Below are 27,658 nucleotides of genomic sequence, written 5' to 3'. Positions count from 1 at the left end.
AACGATGCTTGTAGCTTGCATGAAGTTCTACAATTCACGAACACGGACACTCGCCCGGCGGACTTCATCTGCCAACGGGACAACGTCACAAGTATTAGCAATGAACCACTTATATAGCGCTAATGAACAAGCAGAGAGACGGTAGAAAAAGTAAATAAAGTTTCGTGTACTGTCTTCATACGCCTAGTTAAAAGCGCCAACCATGTAGACTTGCCTGGTCCACAATCTTTTGGTGAACTACTTCACTGTAGTAATATACAAAAATAATCAACAAATAATTTGAACAATTTTCTTAAGTCACACAAAAAGAATTCTGAAACTTCTATCTAATGCCTTCCCCGCTCAGGAGAGGGCACCACCACCAAACCAATTGCGCATTGCCGAGGACATCCCTAGGCTGCCAGCTCCACGCTATTCCGCAGATTTCAAGGTAGTGGAGTTGCTTTCACAAAAGCTACATTTTTTCATTCAAATTTTTTTTCGTAATTTTATAAAAAGCTCCTTCTTTCAATAGGCGTCACTTTCGCACAGCTCAACTGAAAATTTTGTTGACACAGCAGCATACTGCTGCTGGCCCATCAGGCGTCAAGAGTGCCCTTCAGAAAGGGAGATGAGAGTGGTTGTTGGCAATTCGTCACAAACCATAGTGCCCTAAACAAGCACAAGGTCTCGTCTCCATCTCGCCTCCTGTCCCTTTAGAGCGCTATAATTGCTCTTGCTGAGGTGCGTTAAGAGTACCATCCAACGCACTCATCGAGTGCTTATTGAACGCTAAGTGCGAAAGCACCAACTAATTAAGACACGAGGCAAGGTACCTCATGACAGCCTTGAAATACCGCCGTTGCTTCAGTTTCAAGAAAATTTTTACGTAGTAGATAGTTATCTCGCACTGATTGTCAACTTTGTTTCAAAATGGAATGATCATTCTTCTCACGGAATCTGTGTATTCAATTCTATAGTTAATGCATTTTTGAGTACACGAGGTCGATTTCAAACACCTTCACACAAAGACCCACCATACTGATAGAAACTATACGTACTGAAGAGGCCTTGGCACCCAGCTTTTGTTGATTATCTGTGGTATGCTCATTATTTGTAGAGCCACACATAAATCATGCAGACAGCAAGGAGTTATTTCACCTTTTTTATGCTTGGTACTGAAAATGAAACGATTTGATGCGGACGTAACTTAGGTAAAAGATGAGGGCTCCGCATCATTAGGGACATCACGTCCCACACGCCACTGCTATATGACGGTTGACGGTGGTGCACGGGATTTACAGCCGACTACTTCTATGGCTTATTTTGCAATGAAGTATTCTTCTACAGTTCAATTTTTTTATTTATACAGGTATAGCCTTCTACCTTTAAGCTGAAAACCGCAGTTTGCACTGACCATGTCATAGCCCCATCAAAAGGAGGAAAATGTATATGCCTTCCTTTTTTTCTCCATAAAGCTAGGTTTGATTGATATGTGGGGTTTAACGTCCCAAAACCACTATATGATTATGAGAGACGCCGTAGTGGAGGGCTCCAGAAATTTAGACCACCTGGGGTTCTTTAACGTGCACCCATCCATAAAGCTAGGCCTTCTAAGCCTTTCTTACGAAGGCCCCGCCGCGGTGGTCTAGTGGCTAGGGCACTCGGCTGCTGACCCGGAGGTCGCGGGTTTGAATCCCGGCTGTAGCGGCTGCATTTTCGATGGAGGCGGAAATGTTGTAGGCCCATGTGCTCAGATTTGGGTGCACGTTAAAGAACCCCAGGTGGTCGAAATTTCCGGAGTCCTCCACTACGGCGTCTCCCATAATCATATGGTGGTTCTGGGACGTTAAACCTCACATATGAATCAATCATTTCTTACTAGGGCAATAATTAGGCATCTGTCTAGTGAGTACAAACACGCTGTCAAAACTACAGTAATGTTACTGAGAGTTAAGTGGTGGTTGCTTTGGAAAGATTGTGGATGAAATCTCATTTTGTGTTTTAATGCCACACTGAAAAAAAAAAAGGTTTTACCATGTGCCGCAGGGTTAGAAGTCAACGCGAGGAAAAGCCATCACTAGAAGTCACCGCAATCTACAGGCAACTTCATAGGCCATCCGGGTTCAACACGATCATGGAATATATTCTCGGTAAATCATTATTTCATGTAAAGTCTATCCTTCGGATAGAAGATATATTGCAAGTATAAATATGAGCCTAACAAGATTTTTGTTACTTGTTTCTGCAGCGAAGTGGCAACATGGACTCAAAAGTTTGACGATGGAGTATAACAGCACAAGCAACGTGCGTTACTTTTTCTTCTGGAACGGTAACCGTAATCGGTTACCTTTTCTGGGTGATAACGTGGCGTGGTAACACGTTCCTTTTCTTTTTGTCTGCGTTATGAATTACGTATTTACTCGCTTTGTTTTGGTAATGCCTCCAAGACTGCTTAGGGTTCTAAAATTGGAATCCACAAGCCTCAGAGCGAAAGCATATTTTGGGGTCCGCAAACCTCCCCTTCAGGAAAAACACACAAACAAAATCACCACCAAAGCTCTCCGCAGAGATGGCTAACCAGCAAAACTGAAACTTGTGGCCACGGGTGGTTGCAGATGTCGCAGTCAAAGCCATCTTTTGTTTCGCCTAGCCATGTACAAATTTCGCTGTAAAAACAGCTTTTTTTTTTCTTTTTTCTTTTTTTTTGAAGCACTTCACTTTTTTGTCACAGTGACACTGTCTGATGGTTGGTAAGCTTTACTGCACAGCATTTTTGCATTGCGAGAGGCTAACTCACCTTTCCCTTCCTTCACGAAACTATTGCAACGCTTTTGTTGCCGTTTTCTACGGCCAGCATCTTTGCTCCGGGTTTGCAAACCCGAATAGAAAACGCGGCTAGAAACAGGTAAAATTTGTCTGTGGGAACACAAATTAAAGACAAGCTGATGTGATCGAATTGGCGTGGCACTTTTGTTTGAACATTTTTCGCTGGGGAGAAATCGTAAAAGTCATCTATTTCTCATAGCATGTTGTCTTAATTTACCTCAAGAGGTCTCCGTAACTTCCATTCGACTACAAGGAATCCTTGAAGCATCCATGGCTAAGGGCCACTGGCTTGGGGTGAACTCATCTGTCCGATTCCGTTCTTTCGAACCGTATCTATCACAGTTTAATTACCATTATAATATTATACTGCCACTTCGTCGCCCCGTTTTTCTTGTTATAAACTGATTCTCACAATATATCATATCGATCAAATAGAATCCTTACCTTCCTGTTTATGTTGGGCTACGTTTTGCTTCAAGTTTTATTTTATTTTCCAGGTTTATGAATAACCACACCTCGTCGTAAACGTGACAAGTTCCGCAAAAAGCGTAACGTCACTCGGTGCTAGACAACCATCGATGATTCGCAGTGCTTCGTAATGAATAAAGACCCGAAGGAGCTCACAAAGAACTTCTTTAAACTCTCTGTTTAGAAAAAAATCATTTACACTATTCATAGAGCATAAGTTATGCATGACAGACTGGTGTTCATAAATACATTGACATCTTCACAATTTTACTATCGTTGTCAAATGAAATCCAAACAGCGCCAAGCCTTCGCGATGGTATAGTGCGTACCGTACGCTTATTACCATGGACAGGATCGCATATATATGCACAGAGCTCGATTGAATGATTGATGTGGGCTTTAACGTCCCAAAACCACCATATGATGTGAGACGCCGTAGTGGAGGGCTCCGGAAATTTCGACCACCTGGGGTTCTTTAGGTGCACCCAAACCTGAGCACACGGGCCTGCAACATTTCCGCCTCCATCGGAAATGCAGCTGCCGCAGCCAAAATATATATGCACAGAGCTGCCGAACAGGATGCGCGCGCCTGTCAACGGTGATGACTGGACGGCGCGCACTATACCGTCGCGAAGGTTTGCCGCTGTTAGGGTTTCAATTGATGCCGAATGTATATCAGAAAAACTAACATTTTTGCATACGGCGAACAGCTGAAGTCTGATCAACATAAAAAATGCACATAGCTCACAATTGAACCAATAGGAAAATATGATAAATGGTGTGCACACACTATTCCTTCGTGCACGTCAACTTGGTAATAGGAAGTGAGATACCAAAGGCGGTTAACACAGATCAAAAGAGCAAGGAGACAAGCACATCAACTCCGACTTCACGTTGCGGCTTAGCGCCATGTCGGCCGAAAATTAAGTTCACGGTCAACGTTGACCAATGAGGCAGAAACTCGTGCTCCCCCAAAAAGAGGACCTCCTCAGAGAGGAACGCGAGGGTCTCGCGCCTCATGTGCCCGATATTGACCATAAGGCACGTGGACGGCCATTCCCAGTGACTGCTTCGAAGTGGCTACTCCAAGAGCTGGACAGGCCGGCAAACTGTAAGAGTGCTGCGAACACCCTAGTAAGCACCGGCCACCGTACACGAACTATCGGACACCCTGTCCACGAGAACCGGCATGAACCACAAGCAAAAAATTGCCCGCAGCTTCCCTCGGGGGAACACTGAGGAGGATGCGGAGCATATAATTGGTTAACGGGGTGTTAAAGTGCGACTTACTTGGGTCGATGGCTAAATTAGTTAACGTGGTTGTGAAATGGGGTGTTAAATTGCGACTTACTTGGGTCGCTGGCTAAATTGGTTAACGTGGTTGTAGGAGGGGTGTTAAATGAGTGAACACGTACGACACGTATGCGAAAGGGCGGTGTTTATTTATTGCGACGAACTTTGAGCCTCTCGTCACCGACACTTGCACTCGGCTTCCCGTTTTCGAAAGTCCGGGTCCTCTTGTCGACGCTTACGTTTCAAAGCGGCCGAATCCGGTGCTGCTGCTCGACGCTGACGTCTCTCAGCGGCTTCACGTTCTCTAAGTTGAGCATCTTCCGCTCGACGCCGACGTTTACGTTCGGCGTCGCGAGCTCTTCTCCGCGCTGCCTTGTCTTCGGACGACGACTTGGTTGCGGTTCCGCCAACAGTTTGGCCGGCGCTGGTCGAAGGGACGTCGATCATTGCGACCTCGGACGTCGACGCGCCGTACAAACCAACCGACGAGCGGCAACTGAGCGAGCGAGCACCGACCTTGAGTATATATACAGCGCGACGGCGCATGCACTGTCAGCTGTCGAATGTTCGAGAAGGGGGAGAAGCGCAATGGCGCATGCGCGCGCGTCAGCTGCCGATGTTCTCGAAGCGCGACGGCGCATGCGCGCGCGTCAGCTGCCTATGTTCTCGAAGCGTGACGGCGCATGCGCGCTACATTATGCAGCTAGCGAATGTTCATGAAGAGGAGAAGCGCATGCGGTTTGTAGAGGAGGAAGGGTGCACAGATGGTGGAGGAGTGAAGCGCGCGCGGTGTGTAGAGGAGGAAGGGATGCACAGATGGTGGAAGAAGGAGGAGGAAGCTTGCGGACGGCGCCGCACTACAAGCCTCGAGTATTAGATGCTCCGCATCTAAAAAAAAAAACGGGTGACCACACACCGTTGCATGTCGGTTGGCCTTAACCACGGTGCAAGCAAGTGCAGATGCATACCAGCTGCGATTATTGTAGCCGACCTCGAGCGGGGAGCAAGCCCCATGAATCATCGCCAAACAAAGTTACGAAAGTGACCTGGCAACGCCCCTGTGGCCATGTGCTTCCACTGTCAACTCATGACCGCGTGCCGGTGTCGGGGTACCAAAAGCTATCAGAGGGCAGCCATTGTGTCCACAACTTTCGCTTCTAAAGGCTACATGGATCTCAGGGCATTTTAGCCTCTAGACAGCGATGGAAAGCCCGGAGAGCATGATAAACAGTCGGTGAATTGGAGTACTGCCAACCACAATTGTAGGACCATCGGGCCCTAGGACACGTGGGGATGGACCTAGGTGGCAACGTGATAGTGTCTGCACAGGCGTACCATGATTATTTAAAACGCGCAATGAAGTGTGGAAGGGCAGCATGGAAGGCACGACCGCAACGTCCGGGAAGGTCGCACTTGCTTCATTTGTTGCGTAGTTGTGCTACCATGGGGTGCGATAAAACTTCCGTGCCATCAAATCAAAAGAACAAGCTGACTAAGCTGTGAACTTCCTGTGAAATGCGGAGGGGGGGGGGGGGTCGATGGTGTGACACAAGAACCAAAATTTTCTCAGGTAGACCGACTGCGGCGTTCTAAGGGAGGAAAATCAAATTTCTTAGTCGCATCTATTTTGTGTGCTACAGTTTGTATAACAGATGCTCAAATATTTGTCGGTATACCGAAAGTATTGTGACATTTAGCATCTCCATGGTGGGTGGCCATCGGAAAGAGTTAAGACGCCCAGAAGGTTATCCAACGATGAAATACCGACTTTTAGACACGAAGCAGCTCTTTGACGCCTTGTAACGCTGTCCCACCGTGCATCCATACGAACGCGCCGCAGCTGTTGCAGAGGTGCCAAGTTAGTCACGCCGAAGCTGCACGCTGACGTCACTTTCTTCCTCGCCAGCCACGCGCTCGCCGCAGCGCCTGCAGCTGCAACACCTGCCACTACCGCCGCTAGCTCTGCTACCACGACCGCCGCTCTCTACACCGCTGACCCGTCGGTTCACGCGCAATAAACCTGACGAGTGCATTGAAACACGCCTGTACGAGTCACCTCTCTCTCACTTTACCCTGTTCTCCCCTCGCAACGCTCGAGCGCACATCGAGTGGTGCTCTTTCGGCTCGTTTATCTGTGATGAAAAGGACGCCGGAAAATGATGCTCCTTCGCCCGCTAAAAAATCCGCCGAAGCAATTAGGCCTAACCTGGTCGTCGCCGGCGTTGCGAGGGTTAGCGAAGTCGATCGCGTTCGTGAATGGTGACGTCGTGCCAGCAACACCGACGAAGCACGAGTATAGGCTTGAACCATGGAAGCCAAACGCAAGCGTAGGCAGAGAGGAAAACCGACGACATTGACGAGGCGCGAATCAAGAACGTTGATCGTGTATGGGCGCAATGCTGCTGCTTCGCATCTCATCAGGGTTCCCTTCGTCAAGATGATGAGAATTTTGATAGATTTAAAGAAGCACACGAAAAATCACACTGATGTGTTTAGAAAGAGTGTTGAAAGATTTTGAGCATTTCATTTTCAACAGTGGAAGAGAACCGTCTCGAAATACAGTGCTACGAATGAGCAAACTGTATTGTAACACTAACTGCAAAAATATACTGCCGTCAAAAGCCTGCGTGCTTGTTTTGGTTGTATTTTTGGTTTGCTCAGTATGTCAAAATATCATTCAAGCCAAACATAAGGTAAACTTGCAAACTGACAATACTTTAAACTAGTTTTGTATCTTTTAGACTAACGTCTTTCATCCTCAAATAGTACACCGAATGCACTTGAGGAGGCTACCGTAAAACATCGATGCCACCACACAGAGACACGCACATGGGTGTTGCGAGAAGAGCAAACGCAGGATGTAGAAACTCGGGAGCATGTTGCTCGAGGCCCCCTCGGATAACACGAAGTGGAAGTGCTCATTACATTCTGGGTCCGAGCTAGCAAGCTGCGCCTCAGAGCTCCAAACTGCTTAGAAGCTCTCCCGTAGCATTATCGAAAGTTTCGTGACCAGCGGAATGAATGAATGAATGAATGAATGAATGAATGAATGAATGAATGAAACATTTGTTGCAGAAAATGCTACAGTGCAGCTTATGCGAGAGGAATGGGTGTGTCCCTATTCTGGGATTCCACTGGGCTGAGCCGAGATTCGCGCCCACTCGAAAAGGCTCCGTTGACCCTCGAGAGCTTGGATGGACAGCTTTCTCCCACACCTCCCATGTCGGTTGTGTAATTTGCGCTTCTATTAGACTGGTAGGCCCAAACCATGTGAAACAGGTCCGTGCCGCAGAATTTACACACCGCACTAAATTATTATGTGTCTGTTTTGACCATTGTGACCGTACTGCTGTACGACACGGTTTGCAGTTGCGCAGACAGGTCTCCTCGGCTTGAGTAAGTCACTTAGAACGATGAGGCAAAGCTCGTCTTTGTCAACGTCTCTGCAGACGATATAGCGGCAGTGTATCTGTGATGCTCTATCCGGTATTGCTTGAATGCCATGGTCTGAGATGTCAGTAGGCCGAGCGCGGCGATGGAATACTCGGGCTGAGTTGTGTGCTATCTCGTTTCCATTTACTATAGCACACATAAAGATGAGCTGCTTTTTCGTGGCTCGTGGTTGTGCCTGTCATATAATAACGCGAGTTCGAAGTGAAATACGTCTTCTCGTGTAGTTTTTGTAGGCTACCTTAGAATCTCTAAGTATACAGCAGTGGAGCGCGTTGTTGCTAGGAAAACTGTGATTTTCTCTAGGATAGATGCATCAGAGCATTTAGGTGATAGGCGATCAACTACTTTACTTTAGTGTATTACTGCTATTATAGAAATTCCTTCAACGAGGCTGGCAGCGTCTACGAAGTAGGCTCCCTCTGTATTACTGCAGCGTTCATTGAACGCTTACTTGTCGCACTCCTGTATTACGAATAGGTCTTTGAATCGCAGTTTAATCTTCAGGTGAGAGGCACGAAGTGGACTCGTAGGTAATTAAGTTGAAAAGCTTTGATGTGGCGCAAAACTACGTGCAGACGTGAGAAGGGACATAATGGCTTTAGGGGCCCGGCTTGACATATTCCGTAGGTGCCATGTGGCGTTATCACGCTCGCCATCAGGTAGTCCATACGAGCCTAAAAATGTTAGCCCTATTCAAAACAGTGTTAAACAAAGAACATGAAACAACATGAAAAGTTAGAGCGATAGGTTTCATAAAACAAGCGGCGAACGTGTGACATTTGCCGCGGCTTTTTTTGCTCATGCCGCGGTGCGTAAATGTCGTGGCACCCCAAATGGGACCCTTACCGCTCACCATGTTCACGTCAGCCAAAGACCGCGTCTTTTTGGTATTTGACGCAATTAACTTCTGTATATGACAGCATTGCTTGAGCATGGCAAATAATTTTCAGCTATAACATCGAACTCGTGTCACTCGGGCCCTTTCGAAAGGCAATTCAGTCGACGGCCCACTGATAGCACATGGTTGTTGTCGAGAGTGTGTGCAGTTCGCACACTTATACCAGCAAAAATAATCTAAAAATAATTGACAAGTCACATATACTGCTTTTAAAGTATACTGGTTATATATATATATATATATATATATATATATATATATATATATATTTCAATCGTGTGAACGAAAGGACACACTTACACAATTTCTAATTCTGTCGCTCAATGGCAATCCAACTTTTAGTGGAGTAGTAGGATGCTCCATTGACTTAGTGCCCTATTGGCTCAATGACCTTCGAAACCACCCGTGTGGCAGCTCGTGCTCGACAGTTGAATCAACAGACCATCGATTCAATTGCACGCATTGTGCTACGCCATAATGCTTGGCTCACATGCTTACTGAAGGGACGACAGCCGATAGGCAACATTTTGTGAACATGTTCAGAAATTGTTGCAGAACACCTTCAAATTTCAAAGCCGAAACACCATTCACACTCCACAATATGAAACTCACGAAAGCAAACACTAAACAGCAGTCGTATTTCACTATTTTATTTCATAAACACAAAGTTATCACTCACTTGGGACAATCTGCAATGTAAAACTCGCCGACAACCACCCGATTCATACAAGTCAATGTTCACGAACAAGAAAAGACGCTCTACTTTGATGCGTGCTCTCACGTGAAAGGGGGCCATGTACGCTCTTGCGTTAAAATGCGTTCGCTCTTGGGACGCTTCCTCTTTCGGGGGCAGTCTGTGTGCTTCGAGTATGAGTGTCGAAGACAAGGCGTCGGAGCGGAGGGCTCGGAAGCAATCTGCAGCGTGTGCTCACCATCTTTACGTCATGATAGACTTGGTTTGGTTTACGGAAGATTCGCGATTTATTGACGTATCTCCGGAGCTTCACCCACTCAACATCATTCACTCCGTGACTATGATATGATTGTTTTAGCATTCTATACGTTGCTTTGGCAAAATGGCTTGTACACGATTATTTTCCTGATGCGAAATGCATTCCTCTACCTGACTGCATTTTTTTCAATCTGTATACATCAAAAATACTTCAGTTTTTCTTAGGTTGATGGAGAAGCGGTTCGAAGGATGCGTTCAAGAGAATGCATACGCATGTTTTCCAGTGCTCACATGTACGTCTATCTATGTGTACGTTCCTTTCTCATTTCTGATGAGCGTTACTATGAGCTATCGTGGACTAGCTAGCCATCTAGCGCATCTCGAGCGAGTTGCATAACATCCCTGCTTTGTACCGAGACTTCTGGGGACCACTTTGACAAGAACTGACAAGCTAACTTGAGGTGAATTATCTTCTGCAAATTCATCGTTTACCAGCGTTCGCAGTCTCGGCTTCGCTGTTTTTAATATCAGTTTTTAATGAATCCGACAATGATACCATTCTCCGAGATTCTAGGTTTTTCACTGCAGTATATCTTCTTCAGACAATATATTCTAGTGCACATTTATCCTCACCTTTCCTGCAGCTGACGCATTTTTTTGTTTAGTCGAACCTAATGCCATCGTCAACTCAGGACTATGGTTACATTGTCATTTTTTGTTTAAGTATTTGAAATTAGTTTAGTTATTGGTTTACTTATTGATATGCTTTAACGCAATTATTCTCTACAAATTTAGACTCACTACATACACGGATTGAGTAACCAAAAAGCTGTTTATATACCTCAGTCACTTCCTACAAAGCTGCATATAAGAGGGCAGTGTTTCCTCAGGGCTACGCCCCTATTAACTACGTGCACATAAATGAAAAGCAAGAACGCCTGTTACAGCACTTGTGCGATTTTACAATAGCATTCAATAGTATGAAAGTACCGATGCTCTAACCGTGAAGGGCGTGCAGTGGGCAAGCATGTCTCACTATAAAGTTTAATTGATTTGAACATTTGCAAACTCGTTAGGAACTGCAACGGAGTGGGATGAAGTAGAAGAAAATAAAGGGCAGTTTGGGTCCAGATTGAGGGCCCTGCTTTTGAGAAGGCTTGTGCACATGCCTTATTGGCCGTTTGTCCAATACAGCTGCCGAGATCATTGAGGAACGTCGCATAAAAACCAGGTGTCTGATTTAAGTGGAAAGGCCCTATGAAATGGCGAAAATAGTTCGGTTCGGCTGTGACGACAGACACCGCAGTGTGTCGCTCTTACAAAAGGTTGAGGTAGCCATAAAGGCGTGGTGTCAGCGCTGGCAGAGTCTCCGGTTGGGGTGGGAGTCCTGCTACGTCGTCGCCTGAGGCTGGAAAAAGAATTTTTCGGCTCACTATTATTTGCCACATAGTTTAACAACTACAGGCGTTAACAATATACATTTATTTCTATTTTAACCAGACTGACAAATACCTCATTGTACTGTATGTTGCTTCCCTCCTGCGCTCATTAAATGTTTTCTGGCCCGTAGAACATTCGGTAAGGTTGAAATTTCGGACAGTTGGTGACAGTTACTCGTAACATGTGAAGCGGCGCACGACAAGTCACAGAAGGTGGAAAATATTTGACAGTGAACCACTGCAATACGGTAGAACATTCAGAACTCTGCAGAACACTGTAATAGACTAAAGAGGGAAGCCACATATTGTCTGCAAAGTGGGCGACGCGTCTCGAATCAAGATAGGGATGCAGTAGATGTTAGTTTAAAAATCAGTAAAGCATGACTACAAAACTAAACGCCAAAATTTCTGTCTCGGGAAACTACATATTGTTCAACGCTGTTTTGAGAAGCCTGATAAACTCTGTGCAAAAACGAAGAACATACAAGCAAGCTATTTCATCTGTACACAGCCAAGCACACATATTATGCTTGGTTTGTACCAGATACCTACATGTGCATGAGAGAATAAAGATGACTCGAGCGAGATCAAACCGCGCCCGCCTCTGGCTTATTGTGCAACTTTGTACCTCAAGACCTCTCGGTACTTGTATGCGCGCATCTGCTCTCATCCTCATCGGTACTGCTGTTTGTTTGTTTCACTATTTCGGCACTTCTTTCTGGATATACTCACCGGTTGAAACGCTGAGTCTTGTACGGGAGAGTTGCACTGGCTCCCGTCCTCTAAGGTGACAGGGCAGAGGGCGGCATTCCCAGTCATCTCAATTGTGTTTCTACATATGCACTCCCTGCACAAGATACGAAACATTTCAGGTACATAGGCTCTTCGTTAACAAAAATGAATAAAAGTGTCTGCCAGAGCAAAGTTCTTAGAGGCGAAGCTCCTTATAGCGGCACCCGTTCGTCTCCCGTAGTATGTAACAAGTATAACATTGACCTCCAAGGTGGTGCCGGTGAGAGACTTCTTCTGTGCGTTGTTGAACAATAAAAAATAGTGCTCAATGTACATGTCAATGGCTGATAATGGGGAATGAGAGACAGGAGCATTCGGCCTTTAGTTAACGCGCAGGCTGCGATCACCATTAGCAGCCATTGACATGTACATTGAGCACTATCTGACAAGAAAGGGTTGCTACGTTATACTCGCTGGGTGTAACCTCCTTAGCTTTAGAAAGGTTTAGCGAGCGTTGAGCAGCAGTGCCATGAATACAATGAACTTGTATATACCATGAATGAACTCGAGGTGGTTAAAAATAGGAAGTAGATACGAAGCACAAGCCGTAAGAAAGTAAATGCCGAATTCTCCGCCTCTCATTACCCATTAGCAGCCATGGGCATGTACATTGAGCACTATCTGACTGAAAAAGTTTGCTACGTCATACTCGCTGGGCGTAACCTCCTTGGTTTTCGAAAGGTTTAGCGAGCGTTCGGCCGCCGTGCCATGAATACAGTGAACTAGTATATACCATGAACTGGAGGTGGTTAAAGGTGGGAAGTGGACCCGAAGCGCAAGCCGTAAGAAAGTGTGCGTGTGCCACCTCTCGTTTAGTCCTTGGAATGTCCGCTGGATGGCGGTGCTTCTATATGGGGAATATATGATGAAAAGATGCGAGATGGTGGTACTTGGAGTGTTGAATAGATGGACAAACGGACACATAGACAGATGCATGGATGGACGCATGAACGGACGCAGGGGCGGCTGCATGGACGAACGCAGGGATGGACGCACGAACAGACGCACGCACGGACAGGCTGATGGACGCATGGACGGTCACACTGACGGACGCATGGACGGACGGAAGCAAGAACGAATGGACATACGAATTCTTCGCTCCACTCTCCATCATTCTCTCCGTGGATATGCTGCCATTTTTTTTTCGTTCAAATTATATTTCACGATGTAATTGAAGGTTCTTCTTGAAATATGCCGCGTCCTTGGAATTTCGCCGTATGGGGGTGCCAAACATTGACAAATTATGGAATTAACACAAAAATCAAGGGTCATAGAGAAAATTTAGAATTTCCAAAGAGATACGGACAGACGATTCATAATTGCAGCGCTAATTTTTCCTATTAAAGAAAGCTACCGCAATCACTTAGGTTAGTGAGCAGAACAAGAGTGTCTTCAAATATCAAAAACACCACCACGTTGTGCACAATACGTCCTAAGCGCTGCCAGTGGCGCCAACGTTCAATTAGCGCTCAGTTTATCCAGTACATAAAAGCGGTAAACTACACTTCATAGCGAATCGTAGAACGCACGACTGCATGAGACGTTCAGGTAAGCCTGCAGAGAGCGTAAGTTTTTCGCTGTCTTCTTTGTGGCGCGTCAGTTCACATCTCATTGGTCCCCTATTAACGATGTCCTATGCCAGTGAATAGCAAAACCCCAAGATAGCATCAACACTATGGCACGGCCAGTTTGGAGCGAGCTTGCACGTCCGTACTGGCCATCGATAAGCAGAAAAAAAAAAAAGAGGTCTCACGACACGTTGCGAGTTGGTTCACATTGAAAGAGACCATGAAAACATGATTCAGGAACGAAATACTGCTGCTCTTATAAAATTCCATTTCTTAGGTTATAGTATTATTGATCATGAAAAACAGGTGCGGGTTTCCGTGACTTGACACGTAGCAGGCTTCTTAGAAGGTAAAACATGTGATTACTACGCAGGTCGGTGTGCATATCGCCACACACGCCCCTTTCTATGTACGTTTTACGTCACCGCCCTATTGCACGTGCAGATGATGCCTTACGCGAACCGTACCAGAATATCTCGGAGCATTCGATATTTTAAGAACCATCTGTTAGGCTTGGACACACAAACGCGAACAGCGGAGCTGTGTGGTGTGGTGCTTAGAAAAAGTTGTTAACGATCTAGAGTAGTTCATTCGATAGTTCTCGAATGTTCGCTTCCCCATGTGTAAATACCGACGCGCTTTGCTGTAGATCAGTATATCGACAGCCGACGCTCTGTTCAACGACATCTGTGTACAGCGCGTATTGCTTGTTGTAGTTGGAGCTTCCATTTTCCCGGCCACAAGTTCGGGCAAATAAATAGTTTTATTTTGCACACGCCACCACTGTCTTTGTTAACGTCGCGACCACGTAACAATATTTAGACTGTCTTGCTTAAATATGAGATGTGAAAATGAGAAACGAAACTGTCATTCCCGAAAACCAAGGGCAGTAGCGGAGGGGAACGGGGGTGGGGGCTGAAAATAAGGAGCACACCCTGCAGCATCGCTCCTCCCCGCTTCTGTGTACCCTCGCTACTTGCCTTCATGACCTCCGAATCTCAACATACTCCACAGTTTTCGCAAATATCGTAACCCTAGTTTGCGAAAGAAGGCTTCACTTTGGTTTGGCTTTTGATTTATTATTTAAGCCCATGTTTAGTCTCATTCACGCAAGCGATACGGATCAGAAAAAAAAAATTAAAGCAGCTACACCAAGCCTGAGGGAAGTGCGTAGCTGGGCTGCCTTCTTTGTTTCTCTTCGATTTTTTTTTTCTTTAATCTACTCTTTCTTTGTTTTTCTCGTTTTACAAGCTTTTTTTTCGCTATTCTCATTTCTTTCTTCCTTCCTCTTTATCGTGTCCTTTCTCTGTCTGTCTGTTTCGAATTTTATTCCTATTTTCTTCTGTTTTAACTATTTCGTGCACGCTCCCATTTGTTTTCTATTTTTATACGTGGCTTTGCCTGCGTTTCACCAAGCGCACTAATTGTATTTTACTGATCAAGATAAGTGATCATCACCAAGGCGCTCCGAAGAGCAGGAAGAAGAAGACTTTTTGGGCGAGAGTGCGCACTCAGAATGCTTGCTCATGGGGCGTTTCTCCAAGGGACAACGACGGCGTATTTTCTAAAGCGTAACGCGACACAGCAAAACGCTCCGCACTTAGCAAGCACGCGTTCCACAAGGGCGCGTCTCACCTGCAGATCAAGTGTCCACACTGCTCTACAGTGATCACTTCCTCGCGTTGGGCATCGGCCAAACACCCGTCGCATTCCACCGATTCCTCTTCACTTGTCGCAGGTGTTCCGGGAAGAGGAGACGTGCTACGGCCGCTAGACTGAAACGAAACAATTATGATTATATTTATTATACTAATGTGTAGACATGCATAAGTGACGCGTGCGGGTTTTGCAATCACACGTATGGAGATTACGTACTTTTTCGTTCTTAGTCCTCGACATCTTCCCTGCGGGCGTGTGGCGAAATTCCGATTCGGGGCACTGAGGTTTCAATGGAAAAAAGGTCGACGATGCAGCCGCACGCTTTGTTCGTGTCGCTTATCTGTGTGTATGTTTCTGTGTGCGTGCCTGCGCGTATTAGCAGCATCTAATGTCGGGATCTTTTTCATGCAGCCTCACTCGCTCCGAAGAAAAAGGTGTATGACGTGGGTGCGGTGGTGATTATCGAAATCGAAACAGCTCGAAATTTCAGGTCAAAACGAAAACAGGCACGACAAATCGCCTATACAGCTGCAACTTCTCAGTTGACTGCTGCGCGCGAAAGGCCATTTAATTGAATACTCTGAAACGCAGGCATATTTTAACTAAAACGTCATTGTTATATGCTATTTTTACGTTAAGTGCCCCTATCTGACTGTTTTTGTACACAGTATAATGCGTGTTTCACAGGCGTTTGTGTTGAGTCTTCCTCCGCAGTGAACTTTCTGTTCGATGAGTTCCACCAGGCTGCTTATGCGAGTAAAATGCAACTCTTGTGAAACTCTGTAGCCATGTTTTCTAAGCGTCATAATGCATTGTTTTAAGTGTTACAACGTCTAGCTTTTTGGTCGTCCTTTCAGCAGGGTTTCCACGAACATTGATCTCAACACTGTCTTCGGTGACATGATTCGAGCACTATAGGCCCGCACAGAACCAAAAGCATTCTTTCTCAATCAGTGCTAAGCTGTTTGAAGAAAATTTACGAAAATTTGTCAAAGAATTCCGAACTCTGAGGCAAACTTTTAAATCGCACCTTGCATCACGCGTTCCCCGAGTCGTTCCGGTAACTTTTCTCACTAACAATACCTCTTCACTTTTCGCTTGCTTGCCGATATTACTCACACCACGTCATCGTAAAGGCGAAGTTGATCTCATGTGCCAGCATCAAGAGGACATTGAGCGGCGAAGTTATCTCGAGTTATCGATCGTGGAAAACTACTGGAATTCGAATAAGCTATAACAACATTGCTATAGTGGTCCCAGTAGGCTTGATAGCCTACAGCAAAGCTGACTCTGGATGCACGTTGCTATAGTGTTTTGTAGTCAACACATTTACTTCTCCTACCCTGTGCAACCCCTTTCACTTCCTTTATTATTCTATCATCCGTGCGGCTTCACTACAGGGAATACCGCATTGGCAAGACACGTAACCTGTTAGGAGGGTTCAACACTACGCATGGGAGACCGCCGTCTTATTTGTGCAATAGGGTGCTAGCGAATGTTATTATGAACTTTCATTGTGAAATAATGCAGCGTATGAGTGCATTGGGGGTCTTAGTGACGAAACGGCATGGAGACGAAAAGAAAGCTGTAACCTGGAGACCCTATACACATTCTGGTGTATTTTTACACAATTAACACCATTTTTAGTGCAATGGAGTAGCCATTTTTCTAGTGCTAAGTGAACGGAATGTGATGTGACTGAAGAACTGGAGAGTGCGTATAGGCATAGAAGACGTCGTAAGAAGACTATCACATTTTACCAAAACCACCCACACGTACACACATACGTAACGCATATGGGTGGCAATCGAAAATATACGTCCACAGACGACGATTTCGTCATACACTACCCCCCTTGTCTGCGCACCATCTAAAGATAATTGCAATTCACAGCTACACAACCTTACATGCGAAGAAGCCAATGGGACGCCCTGACTTTATCTCTCTCTGAAGAAGATAGGACATCATCCAGCGGCATCGACAAGGCACGGCTCACTCGGCTCGTGCTACGGATTGCTGCTTTTCGGTGGACTGTGCCACCTCACCGCTGATTTCGCAGCTGGCTGTTAGCTATATCTGCTTCATGATTTGATCCACGCTGTGGCTCGCATTAAACGCACACACGAGCGACTCGGCTAATGGACCATCCAAGGCAAAACTGATCCACCAAGCGCTCATGCGAAGCGAACTTTAAATTTTCGCCTGCTCACATGCTACCACAGCAGAAAGGTTCCAAGCGAGCACAGCTGCGACGTCTCGCCGGAGGGGATCACGTAGCATGACCTCAAGCCTGCAAAATTTGCGTTCCACGACTCGAGGGGATCGCGATACGATGAACAACTTTGGGACGCATTGCTTAGTAGAGCTCTTGCTTAAAAAAGAAAAAAATAAGGAGTACCTTACAATATTCGAGCCGAAAGCGATGCTAGTTGATCTTAGGGGCTTAAGGCAGCCTTCGATATATATCCTTTTCGTATACAAAGCAGAGTCGAGCCACAGCCGGTCACAGACCCATTCAAGAATGTCCGAACTCTAGCGCCAGAACAAACCTGCAACACCGACTGTAGCACCTCGGTAGAAGCGTGGGCCTTTCGTCACTCATACTCGGCACGCGAGGCGAACATACTCGGCGTGGCGGCTGCGTGGACTCCATCCGTCGGTGGACGCGGTTGATAAACGCCGCCGCATAAGGATTTGTGTTTAGAAAAACGTGTTTCACGATTTTGAGTACTTGGTACTCAACTATGGGAGAGCGGTAAGCGGTCCCTAAACAGGAATCCTGGTCGGCATTCATACATGCGGCGTCAAATGTTCGAGCATTATCGCTATTGGCTGCGTTTGTTTTAAAGAATCAACTCATCTGTTCGCGCTTGTGCCCTGAATGAAACGAAATGATTTCAAGATAATCTCGAATAATATCGGGCATTATGGCGTGATTCGAAGAAGGCACCAGCTACACGTGCGATGGGCGAGCATCATGAAACACGGAAAGAGAGGAGCATGCGTGGAAATATTCTAGTATTCATTGATTTCGATTATGTTGAAGGGCCACTCGCCAGGCCCCATAACAAATTTTAGTTGGACCGTGGAAGTTGAGTGTCTGATGAGGAGCATTATGCCACAATTTTTTTTTTCAGTTGGGTAATTACGAACCGTGAAAACTTTTTTTTCTTTTAGACGCGGCACGAAACGAGGATAGGAGGAGGCGAACTCGAAACCCTTGCCACTCCTCCACGTAGCCTTCGCAAGCCAAATCTCTTCCCCGCGCAGCCGACGAAGAGGTCCCGTAGCATGACGTGCCTGACCAAGCCCAACCCCCGAGCACGCTAGTGGCGTTGTTTTGTTGACCAGCGTTATTTTATGATCTACAGCGTCTTTCTGCGGGATGGTTGAGAAACGCTGGCTTAGATGCGGTAGAATAGATGAGCACAGTGAGTGCGTGAACGCGTAGGAGCGTTCCTTACGTTTCCACGGCTGTCGTCTGCTCGATGCGCTGACCACGAGGTCACGAATGCCTGCCAAACGGCGGCACATTAGCCCCACACCTCATTTCAATCATGGGAAAATATAGAAAAAAAAAAGACGCGCACATTCCTTTATTGCATCTCATTATTTATCTCAAGTTTTATTAATCTCCTCAAGTGACAAATTACACTAACTACGCAAGTCTTGTTAAATAATGTTCGCCATGTCACGTGCCACTGTTGGGCAACGCCAGAGCGCAGTCGTCTACGCAGAGGACAAACGTCCCTGCACTGCCATGTACGTAGGGCAATTCATGCGCGTAGGTCATGTCCTCCTTCATGGGCGCGCACCCACAAAAGGAAACAGGAGCAGCATTCATCTTGAAATTTGACCCGTTTCCGCGGCCCGTAGCGTTCCAAATTTTGGCAGATGTGACCGCGGACGCCTCATCTACACATCATGCCTGTCAGCTCACAATTGTCAAACCTGGAGAGTGGCCCCTTGAAGCGTTCTTACTAGTGAGGGTACACATTGGCTGTGTTCCAATTCTTTCACAGCACGTAGACAGTCTACGTAGACTGCTTAGAAGACAGCACCGAGCCTATGCTGTCCGAGAATCGGAACACTTCTGGATGGCTTTTACGCGACGATGCGCCACGTCACGTCGAAAAGAGAAAGCTAAAATAAACAAACGCAACAGTTGTATTTTTTGGCTTATTTTGTGATGAAATGGAAAACACATAAATGTTGCTCCCATTGACCATTTGAAAAAGCGTCTGTGTGCAGACAGCCATTCCGGTGAGATTTGATCCATCTGAGTGATTCGCTAAGCCGCCATCTTGTTTAGACAGCAAAGTAGCCTGCATCGTATTTGTCTACGATGCGGTCTTCTCGAAGCTGTCTATTTTGCCGGCTACGTGAAAATTGGAATGGGACTTCAGATGGCCGCTGTCCATTTAGCTGTCTATTTAACCATCTACGGTGAACATTGGAACACAGTCATTACGATTATACGGTGGTCCTGCCGGTACAAGGAAGCCTCGCTGCAGGTGCCTCACGGTAAACTGCACGATCACTATCAAGCCTTTTTTTTTTTCAACGATCTTTGTTATTCCCTTTCATTCTTTATTCAAGGACTTCCCCGCATTAGCCGAAGACAATATAGACCCATTCCATGTTTGTAAAAACAGGTAAGCCGATGTCGACATTATGGGTAAAATTATAGCGATGTCCACGCGTAACTTCTGCTATAAGCGCTGAGGGCTGTGATGTGCGCCAACAAACGAAACTAAGTTGAGTGACGCGACTCGCATCCAACCACGACGCAGCCCGTTGGCATACCGTTTTTTTTTTTTTTTTGTTGCATGACTGAGAACACCACATGCACCATTGAAAACCCAGCAGAAACTGCGGTAGGCAGAGCGTCGTTTTTCTACCAAGACAGCGCCACCGCATTTTCGTGACGCAAGTTCGGTGGAATTTGTCTATAGAAGGGAGGTTCTAGGTAGGAAATAAACAAGTCTTCATTGGAACAGCACACCTGCTACCCCTTTCTGACTTTTTCTCAGCGGGTAGTATAGCCAGGGGATCCAAGAATAAGCTAATATCCATATGCTTCCTCCTGTTTCTTCGTTACTTTATTCCTTCACTTACACACTCATTCTCGAATGTGTCCGGCATTCGTTTCTATTCATATGTGGTTCCAATAATGTATTTTATGTGGTATTGAAAATCCTTATTCACGCATTCCCGTGCTCTATGCAAGCACGCACCTGATAGTCCGCTACGTCCGAGCCTTGTGCGTCGTCGGCCACTCCACGAATGAACTGCTCGCAGGTTACGCCCGAGTGGTTCGAGCTGCAAGAGACGCAGTACTCGATCTGGCACTTCGGGCAGTTGAGTCTTCGCGTTCCGGGTCTGACGGAGAACTTTCCGGAACAGCCCTCCATCGGACATCGAATGATGGGCGAGTTCACCAGCTCGTTTCGGATCGCGCACTCTTCTTCCGTCATCACCTGGAAATTGAAGGTATAGAAATTAGTTTCGATCCTGAAGGATACAGCCAAATTTTTGTTCAGATCCGTCCAAAGTACAAAAAAACGAGAAGAGAAATTTATGTTGTGTTCAACTCGAATAAATGGTATAACAAACATAAGATTTAACACACACACACACACACACACACACACACACACACACACACACACACACACACACATACATATTCATTTCACAATGAAGGCACTATGAAATCAATGTTAACATTTAGTAAACCAACACTTTTAAATCAAGTAGGCATCTTCATCAAGGTAGCTGAGTAGCGTTTGCAGTGCTTATCCTCGAAACCGTTGTGTCGTTACATTTTAAGTTTCAAGTTCCATCACAGCATCGATTTGTTTTTCTTCAGAGTACAACAGAAATATTGATATTCTACCAGTGGGAGATAGTGCTGCCTTGATATAGTGAAACAGGGCTCCTTGAAGGAATCGTAAACAATCCCACTAGTTTGGTTAGAGAACACGTCCTGCGGATTACAGACACAGCTATGAACGGCTCAGCGAAATTTTCTAGTATTGAGCGGGAAGAAAAGCTTAGAAGCACAGGAAGCTACAATGTTTTTTTTTCGGGCACCCTCTCTGCATACAGAGGCCAGTGCTCACTCTTTTCGGAGCTACCGATTCCAGTTGTTTGTTGTCAAAAAGAAAAGAGCCCGCATAAATCAAGAGCGGTGTTTAGACCAGATGCTCTCCTCGCCACGACGTACAGCAACGTGCTGGGGCCGTGCTCCATAGTCTGCTGAAACTCGGGCACAGAAAGCGCAATAGAGAGAGCGACCGTGTTTCATCACTTGCGTGCGAAAAGATGAAGTACCTCGCTGAAATCTGTATCCATTGTTATCCCTCTCGGTGTAACTTCCAGCGCACTCGTCAGAACAAAATAATGCAGAAAACGTTTTTGCGACGATTGAATCAGCAGGCAATAAAGTCTAATAAAGTTATTCTATGGATACTCTGTGAAGAGGTTTTGGACTACTTTAAGACATTGCAACTGACAGTGCCATTTCTCCACGCGATACCAATAGTAACCCCACTTCCAACAATCCTTGTAATGTGCTTCTTAAAAGGCACATAAATGCTTTCAGCGAATCACAAAGCTCTTAACAGGCATCTGGTGAAGGGTACTTTTTTATTACAGTCATATCAATTCACAAAAGATGGTTTATGAAAATATCGAAAGCTGTCATAAAAAACGACCACTTTTTTTTTCGCTCTGTTCGCTTAGCTCAGTATAGGTACTTACAGATTTTAGGGCTGACTCTTGGATGTAGGCGTCACAGGAAACTCCCGTCTCTGTGGCGACAGGGCAATGCACGATGTATGTGAGTGAGCCCACTGCTGTTGCGTGAACACACTCCCTGCAGAGACGACGTCGACGTCACACTGATGGTGTGAAACAAAACAACGTGCAACTGAATAGCGATCGCGAGTTTACTTATCAATAACTTTGCTCGGTGGTCCGTTGTCACGTTTTAAAAACAAATAAGCCCATCTTACCATTGTTTTTTTTTTTTTATTTGAAACAAAACCCGCAGCGCCACTTAGGCATTATTGCGGGGGGCACAGAGCCTCATAAAATGAATCCGCAGTCTTGCGGCCAACTACATCGGCTGGTAACGTGTTCCATTCAACAATGGATTGCGGAAAAAAAGAATGCTTAAAAAGATCCGTTCTGGGGTTGTATGGCCGTACTTTAAATTTGTGATCATGACGGGAGGATTGATAATACGCTTTTTTTAAATAATCTGAAGCATTAATGCCCGTTTTATTGTTATATATCGAATAAAATAGTTTTAATCTTAGATTACGTCTTCGATCTTGTAAGTATTGCCAATTAAGTTCTCTTTTCATACAACGGGAGCTTTCAGTTCGGCCATATTTTCCCAGAACAAATCTTGCTGCCATCGACTGAATGCGCTCTAATTCATGAATATGTATTTTGTTAAACGGATCCCACACAGGACAGGCGTATTCTAGTATTGGTCTCACATAGGCATAATATGCGGCCTGTTTAACCTCCTTGGTTACATGTTTAAGATTTCTTTGTAAAAAGCCTAGGGCTTTTCCCGCTCTACTTACAACATTGCCAATGTGCTCAGACCATCCCCCATCCTCAGAAAGCGTGACACCCAAATACTTATATTTGTGTTCATACCTAATAACTTCATTGTTTAAGATGTACTGATTTGTAAATCTATTAACCTTTTTGGTGAAACTGACGTGAACACATTTATTCGTGTTTAATACCATGTCATTATTTTTACACCATGCCTCCACGTGATTAAGGTCATCCTGAAGCTGGGTGGAATCCGTTTGGTCGGTCAATTCAGTATACAACACACAGTCGTCAGCAAACATTCTGATACGACACCTAATTGTATCCGAAATATCATTAATAAACACAAGGAAGAGAAGCGGACCGAGTACGGAACCCTGAGGTACCCCTGATGTCACCGAAACTAAACACGAACAAGATCCACCAAGCACAACCTTTTGTTTTCTTGAAGTTAAATAGTCCGCAATCCAACGGCAAATGGTTTGATGAATGTTCAAGTTCTGCAGTTTTTGAATCAGAATAGAGTGTGATACCGTATCGAAAGCCTTTCTGAAGTCTAAAAATAAACAATCAATCTGTCCTCGATTATCTAAAACTGATGCTATATCATGATAGAATTCAATTAATTGGGTTGTGCATGAAAAACCCTGTCTAAATCCGTGTTGTTTAGGATTAAAAAATTTAATTGAAGTCAGGTGATTCATTAAAGCAGAAAAAAGAACATGTTCAAGTACTTTACAACAAATCGGCGTCAAAGAAATTGGTCTGTAATTTGATACGTCTGATTTAGAACCACTTTTGAAAACTGGCACAACATTAGCTATTTTCCAATCATCAGGAAGCTTGCCTTCATCGAGTGATTTTTTATAGATAACATAAAGGTAACGAGCCACTGCCTCAGAGCAAAGTTTTAAAACTCTTGGTGATATGCCATCTGGGCCAGTTGCTTTACCTTCGTCAATGCGCTGTAACAACTTCATTATGCCATTGAATGAAAGCTCTATCTCACCCATAGGCAAATATTGTTCTTTTTTATTCGTGACAATCACTTGTGTAGGTGGGCGGAAGACCGATTTAAAGAAGTCGTTAAAAAGTGTGGCTTTATCTCGATCCTCAATTACAATCTCGCCACCGTAACGTAGGTTTGGTGGGCTAACCTTCTCAGTACCACATCGTCTCATATATTTCCAAAACCTTTTCTTATTAGAAAAGTCAGCGGCCAGACTCTTAAAATACTTTTTCTTGGCTTCTTTCAGTTCCATTTTATAAAGTGATGTCAAATCTTTCATTTTATTAAAATTTTCAGGGGATTTTTTTTGGCAGTATCGGGAAAAAGCCCTCTTGCGCTTTTTGATAAGCTGAATAAGATGCCCCTTAATCCAAGGTTTCTTTATTTTACTCAGTTTATCGCTTGAGACGCTCGGGACGTGACGCCGAATGAGCCCAGTAATGCGTTCCTTAAACACTTGCCATAGCTGCTCAACAGTTGCTTCGTCTGCACTGCATTCAAAAGACAGAAATTGTTGCTCAAGACCAGCTGATATTTGCTGATAGTTTGCTTTACTATAAAAGAAGATTCTCCTAGATTCGCATTTCTTTGTATTTACCCGAGATCTTGTTAGCTTTGCAAAGACGGCGTTGTGATCACTAATACCGGGAATAACGTGTGTTTCATTAATGACATCAGGGGTATTACAAAACAACAAATCCAGAATGTTGTCACCTCGCGTAGGACTGGAAACATACTGCATGAGGCCGAGCACGTCAGTCAACGTTTTCAATTCACAGTATGTCGCTGCCTGAGACTTTAAGACACAATTACCGTTATTCCACTCAGCATCCGGTAAATTAAAGTCACCAGCAAGAACGACACATTCTTTAGAAAATGTGCAGGCAATTTTTCTCAGCTGACGCATAACATTCGGTTCAAAGACAGGAGGCCGATAGAAAGCACCAACAATGAAACTAGAACGATTACTTTGCACTACTCGGCACCAAACAGATTCAGTTTCATTGTTATCAATAAAAACTTCTTCGGACATCAAAGAATCCTTCACAAGAATGAAAACACCACCACCATGCTTTGACCGGTCTTTTCGATATGTTTGAAAATTGCAAGGAAACATTTCAGAGTTCGAAACTGCTTCGTCAAGCCAAGATTCTGACCCAATGACTAAGTCAGCGTTCACTGACCCAATAAGGCCACCCAGCTCATCAGCTTTATTCTTAACACTTCGGCAATTCATCATCAGAAGGGCAATATCTCGGGCACCTTGGGGCTTTTGTCTCACTTCTTTGTTATCGCGTCACGAACGTCTTACTTTTGTGACATCTTGCGCAACGCTATCCCAAGTGTAAGTCCTACCATCAATGATAAGCTTATCAAAAGAAAGTTTCACTGTGTGACCATCTGCTTTTTTTGATTTTGCATATTCCCATAAGTGCTTTCTTTTTTCGCGCACCTGCTTGGAATAGTCGTCACTGATTGATAAGCCAGAATCTTTCAATTTGTGTGCATTTTTGTAGAGATCAGCCTTTTCTCGAAAGTTGTAAAGCCGTAGAATGACTGGTCTGTTCTTCCCCCGCTTCTTTGCTCCAATGCGGTGAATTCTTTCAACACTCATTAAGGTGACACCCATTTTAGCAGTAAAAATATCGTCAAGAACAGTTTTACGAAGTGATTCAGTTGTTTCACCAGTACTTTCTTTCAACCCATATACAACCAAATTATTACGTCTGCTTCTGTTCTCAAGATCATCGAGTTTCACTTGCATCTCAACAATGCCTGCCGATATTCGATCCACTGTTTTCTCACAACGTTCAAATTGTACACTTTTACCGGCAAGGCATTTTAATTCACTTTCAATTGAGTCTAACCTCTGATCCGTAAGAGCAATGTAGTCGTCGAGCTTCTTTCTAATTGTTCCCATCACCTCAAGTATTTCTTTTTGACCTTTAAGTAGCTCCTGCATTGCAGAATCATTAGGGCCCGGGTTCATTTCAATGTCCCCACTCAGAAGCAATACCAACATACACGCAGCATCAAAGCACTCGGCCACTCCATCACAAAAGGCTCTTGGGCAAGGCAACACCACCAGGCACCGGAAACTCGTGGTGCATTTGGAATAGGAATGTTTTTTACTAACCTGCAGAACGTACAAGAGCAGATTATTCCGTGGCCGCATGCTGGCGGTGAAACCCTGCCCAATGCCGCTGTAAACGTGGGGGGCGTATCTCGAGGCCTCGCCTGTCGCTGTCGATTTGACTGTGTAGTTCAAAGCACCGGAAACCGAAACTTGAGCTGGCCACCGAATCCAGGAAAATTCATCTGTGCAGCAGAATTCAGGACTGCGCTGATTGGCGTCGGGTGACAAAATCACTGGCAGCAGGCTTTCCGGTGACCATCCATCCGATGATAACCCCAGGCACAAGGCGAGAATCTGCAGAACGTACAAGAGCAGATTATTCCGTGGCCGCATGCTGGCGGTGAAACCCTGCCCAATGCCGCTGTAAACGTGGGGGGCGTATCTCGAGGCCTCGCCTGTCGCTGTCGATTTGACTGTGTAGTTCAAAGCACCGGAAACCGAAACTTGAGCTGGCCACCGAATCCAGGAAAATTCATCTGTGCAGCAGAATTCAGGACTGCGCTGATTGGCGTCGGGTGACAAAATCACTGGCAGCAGGCTTTCCGGTGACCATCCATCCGATGATAACCCCAGGCACAAGGCGAGAATCTGCAGAACGTACAAGAGCAGATTATTCCGTGGCCGCATGCTGGCGGTGAAACCCTGCCCAATGCCGCTGTAAACGTGGGGGGCGTATCTCGAGGCCTCGCCTGTCGCTGTCGATTTGACTGTGTAGTTCAAAGCACCGGAAACCGAAACTTGAGCTGGCCACCGAATCCAGGAAAATTCATCTGTGCAGCAGAATTCAGGACTGCGCTGATTGGCGTCGGGTGACAAAATCACTGGCAGCAGGCTTTCCGGTGACCATCCATCCGATGATAACCCCAGGCACAAGGCGAGAATCTGCAGAACGTACAAGAGCAGATTATTCCGTGGCCGCATGCTGGCGGTGAAACCCTGCCCAATTGTTATGGAAAGTGGGTGATGATTTTTTTTTACTTCTTCCCTGAGAAAGTCATATTCGTTAATCATAGTTTCATTAATCCTTGCCAATTCCTTTGAAATACATGGCAATTTTTGATGCATGATTTCTTACCATGCAAGTAGTGCAATTTTGTTATCAACACTGCTTTTGACCTCGGGTCTTCGCGACGAAAGAGCAGGCCGAAGCAAGATACATGCCTCAGGCTAAACTCTGTACCCTGAAGTCAGCTGGATATTACAGTAAGTAGTTAACATTGCCACGAACCAAAGCGTTAGGTATATCTTGAACCACAGGCACTGGATGGAAACGCTTTATGTATGTACGTTTCTATCCAGAGGCCATCGTTAAGCATACAGGTGTACAAAGTCTCAGATCATTCTAAGAGGTCCTGCAACACTTTTTTCATAACCATCAGATGACTTTTTAAATGAGTTTATTGACTCACGAATCGACTGCCGCTAATTGTTTTTTTTAATCCGTTAAGTACGAGGGGAGATGGAAACTTGCCGCACGGTTGTACTTTTGTCTTCCCTCGTCCCGAAGATCGTACTGGACGCTAAGCAAGGTTGAATAGCTCAGGCCAAGGAAGTTGCGTCACGCGCACATCATGACGTTGGGCACTTTCTTTTCTTGGAATGCG

General features: G+C 45.3%; 1 protein-coding gene across 3 annotated transcripts in view; it reads right to left on the bottom strand.

Moving 5' to 3' along the window:
* LOC142803775 (uncharacterized) overlaps positions 1-27,658 on the bottom strand; it is a 94,752-nt gene that overhangs the window by 52,491 nt on the left and 14,603 nt on the right. For all 3 annotated transcript variants that reach the window (XM_075889744.1, XM_075889743.1, XM_075889745.1), the window contains exons 6-7: positions 22,096-22,210; positions 20,568-20,810 (exon numbers count right to left, since the gene is read on the bottom strand). In XM_075889744.1, coding sequence (XP_075745859.1) covers positions 20,568-20,810; positions 22,096-22,210 — 358 coding nt within the window. The remainder of the gene's footprint in view (positions 1-20,567; positions 20,811-22,095; positions 22,211-27,658) is intronic.

The sequence above is a fragment of the Rhipicephalus microplus genome, chromosome 3 (genome assembly GCF_043290135.1).
Source record: "Rhipicephalus microplus isolate Deutch F79 chromosome 3, USDA_Rmic, whole genome shotgun sequence".
Classification (NCBI taxonomy): domain Eukaryota; kingdom Metazoa; phylum Arthropoda; class Arachnida; order Ixodida; family Ixodidae; genus Rhipicephalus; species Rhipicephalus microplus.
This window is presented reverse-complemented; position numbering and strand designations above follow the sequence as displayed.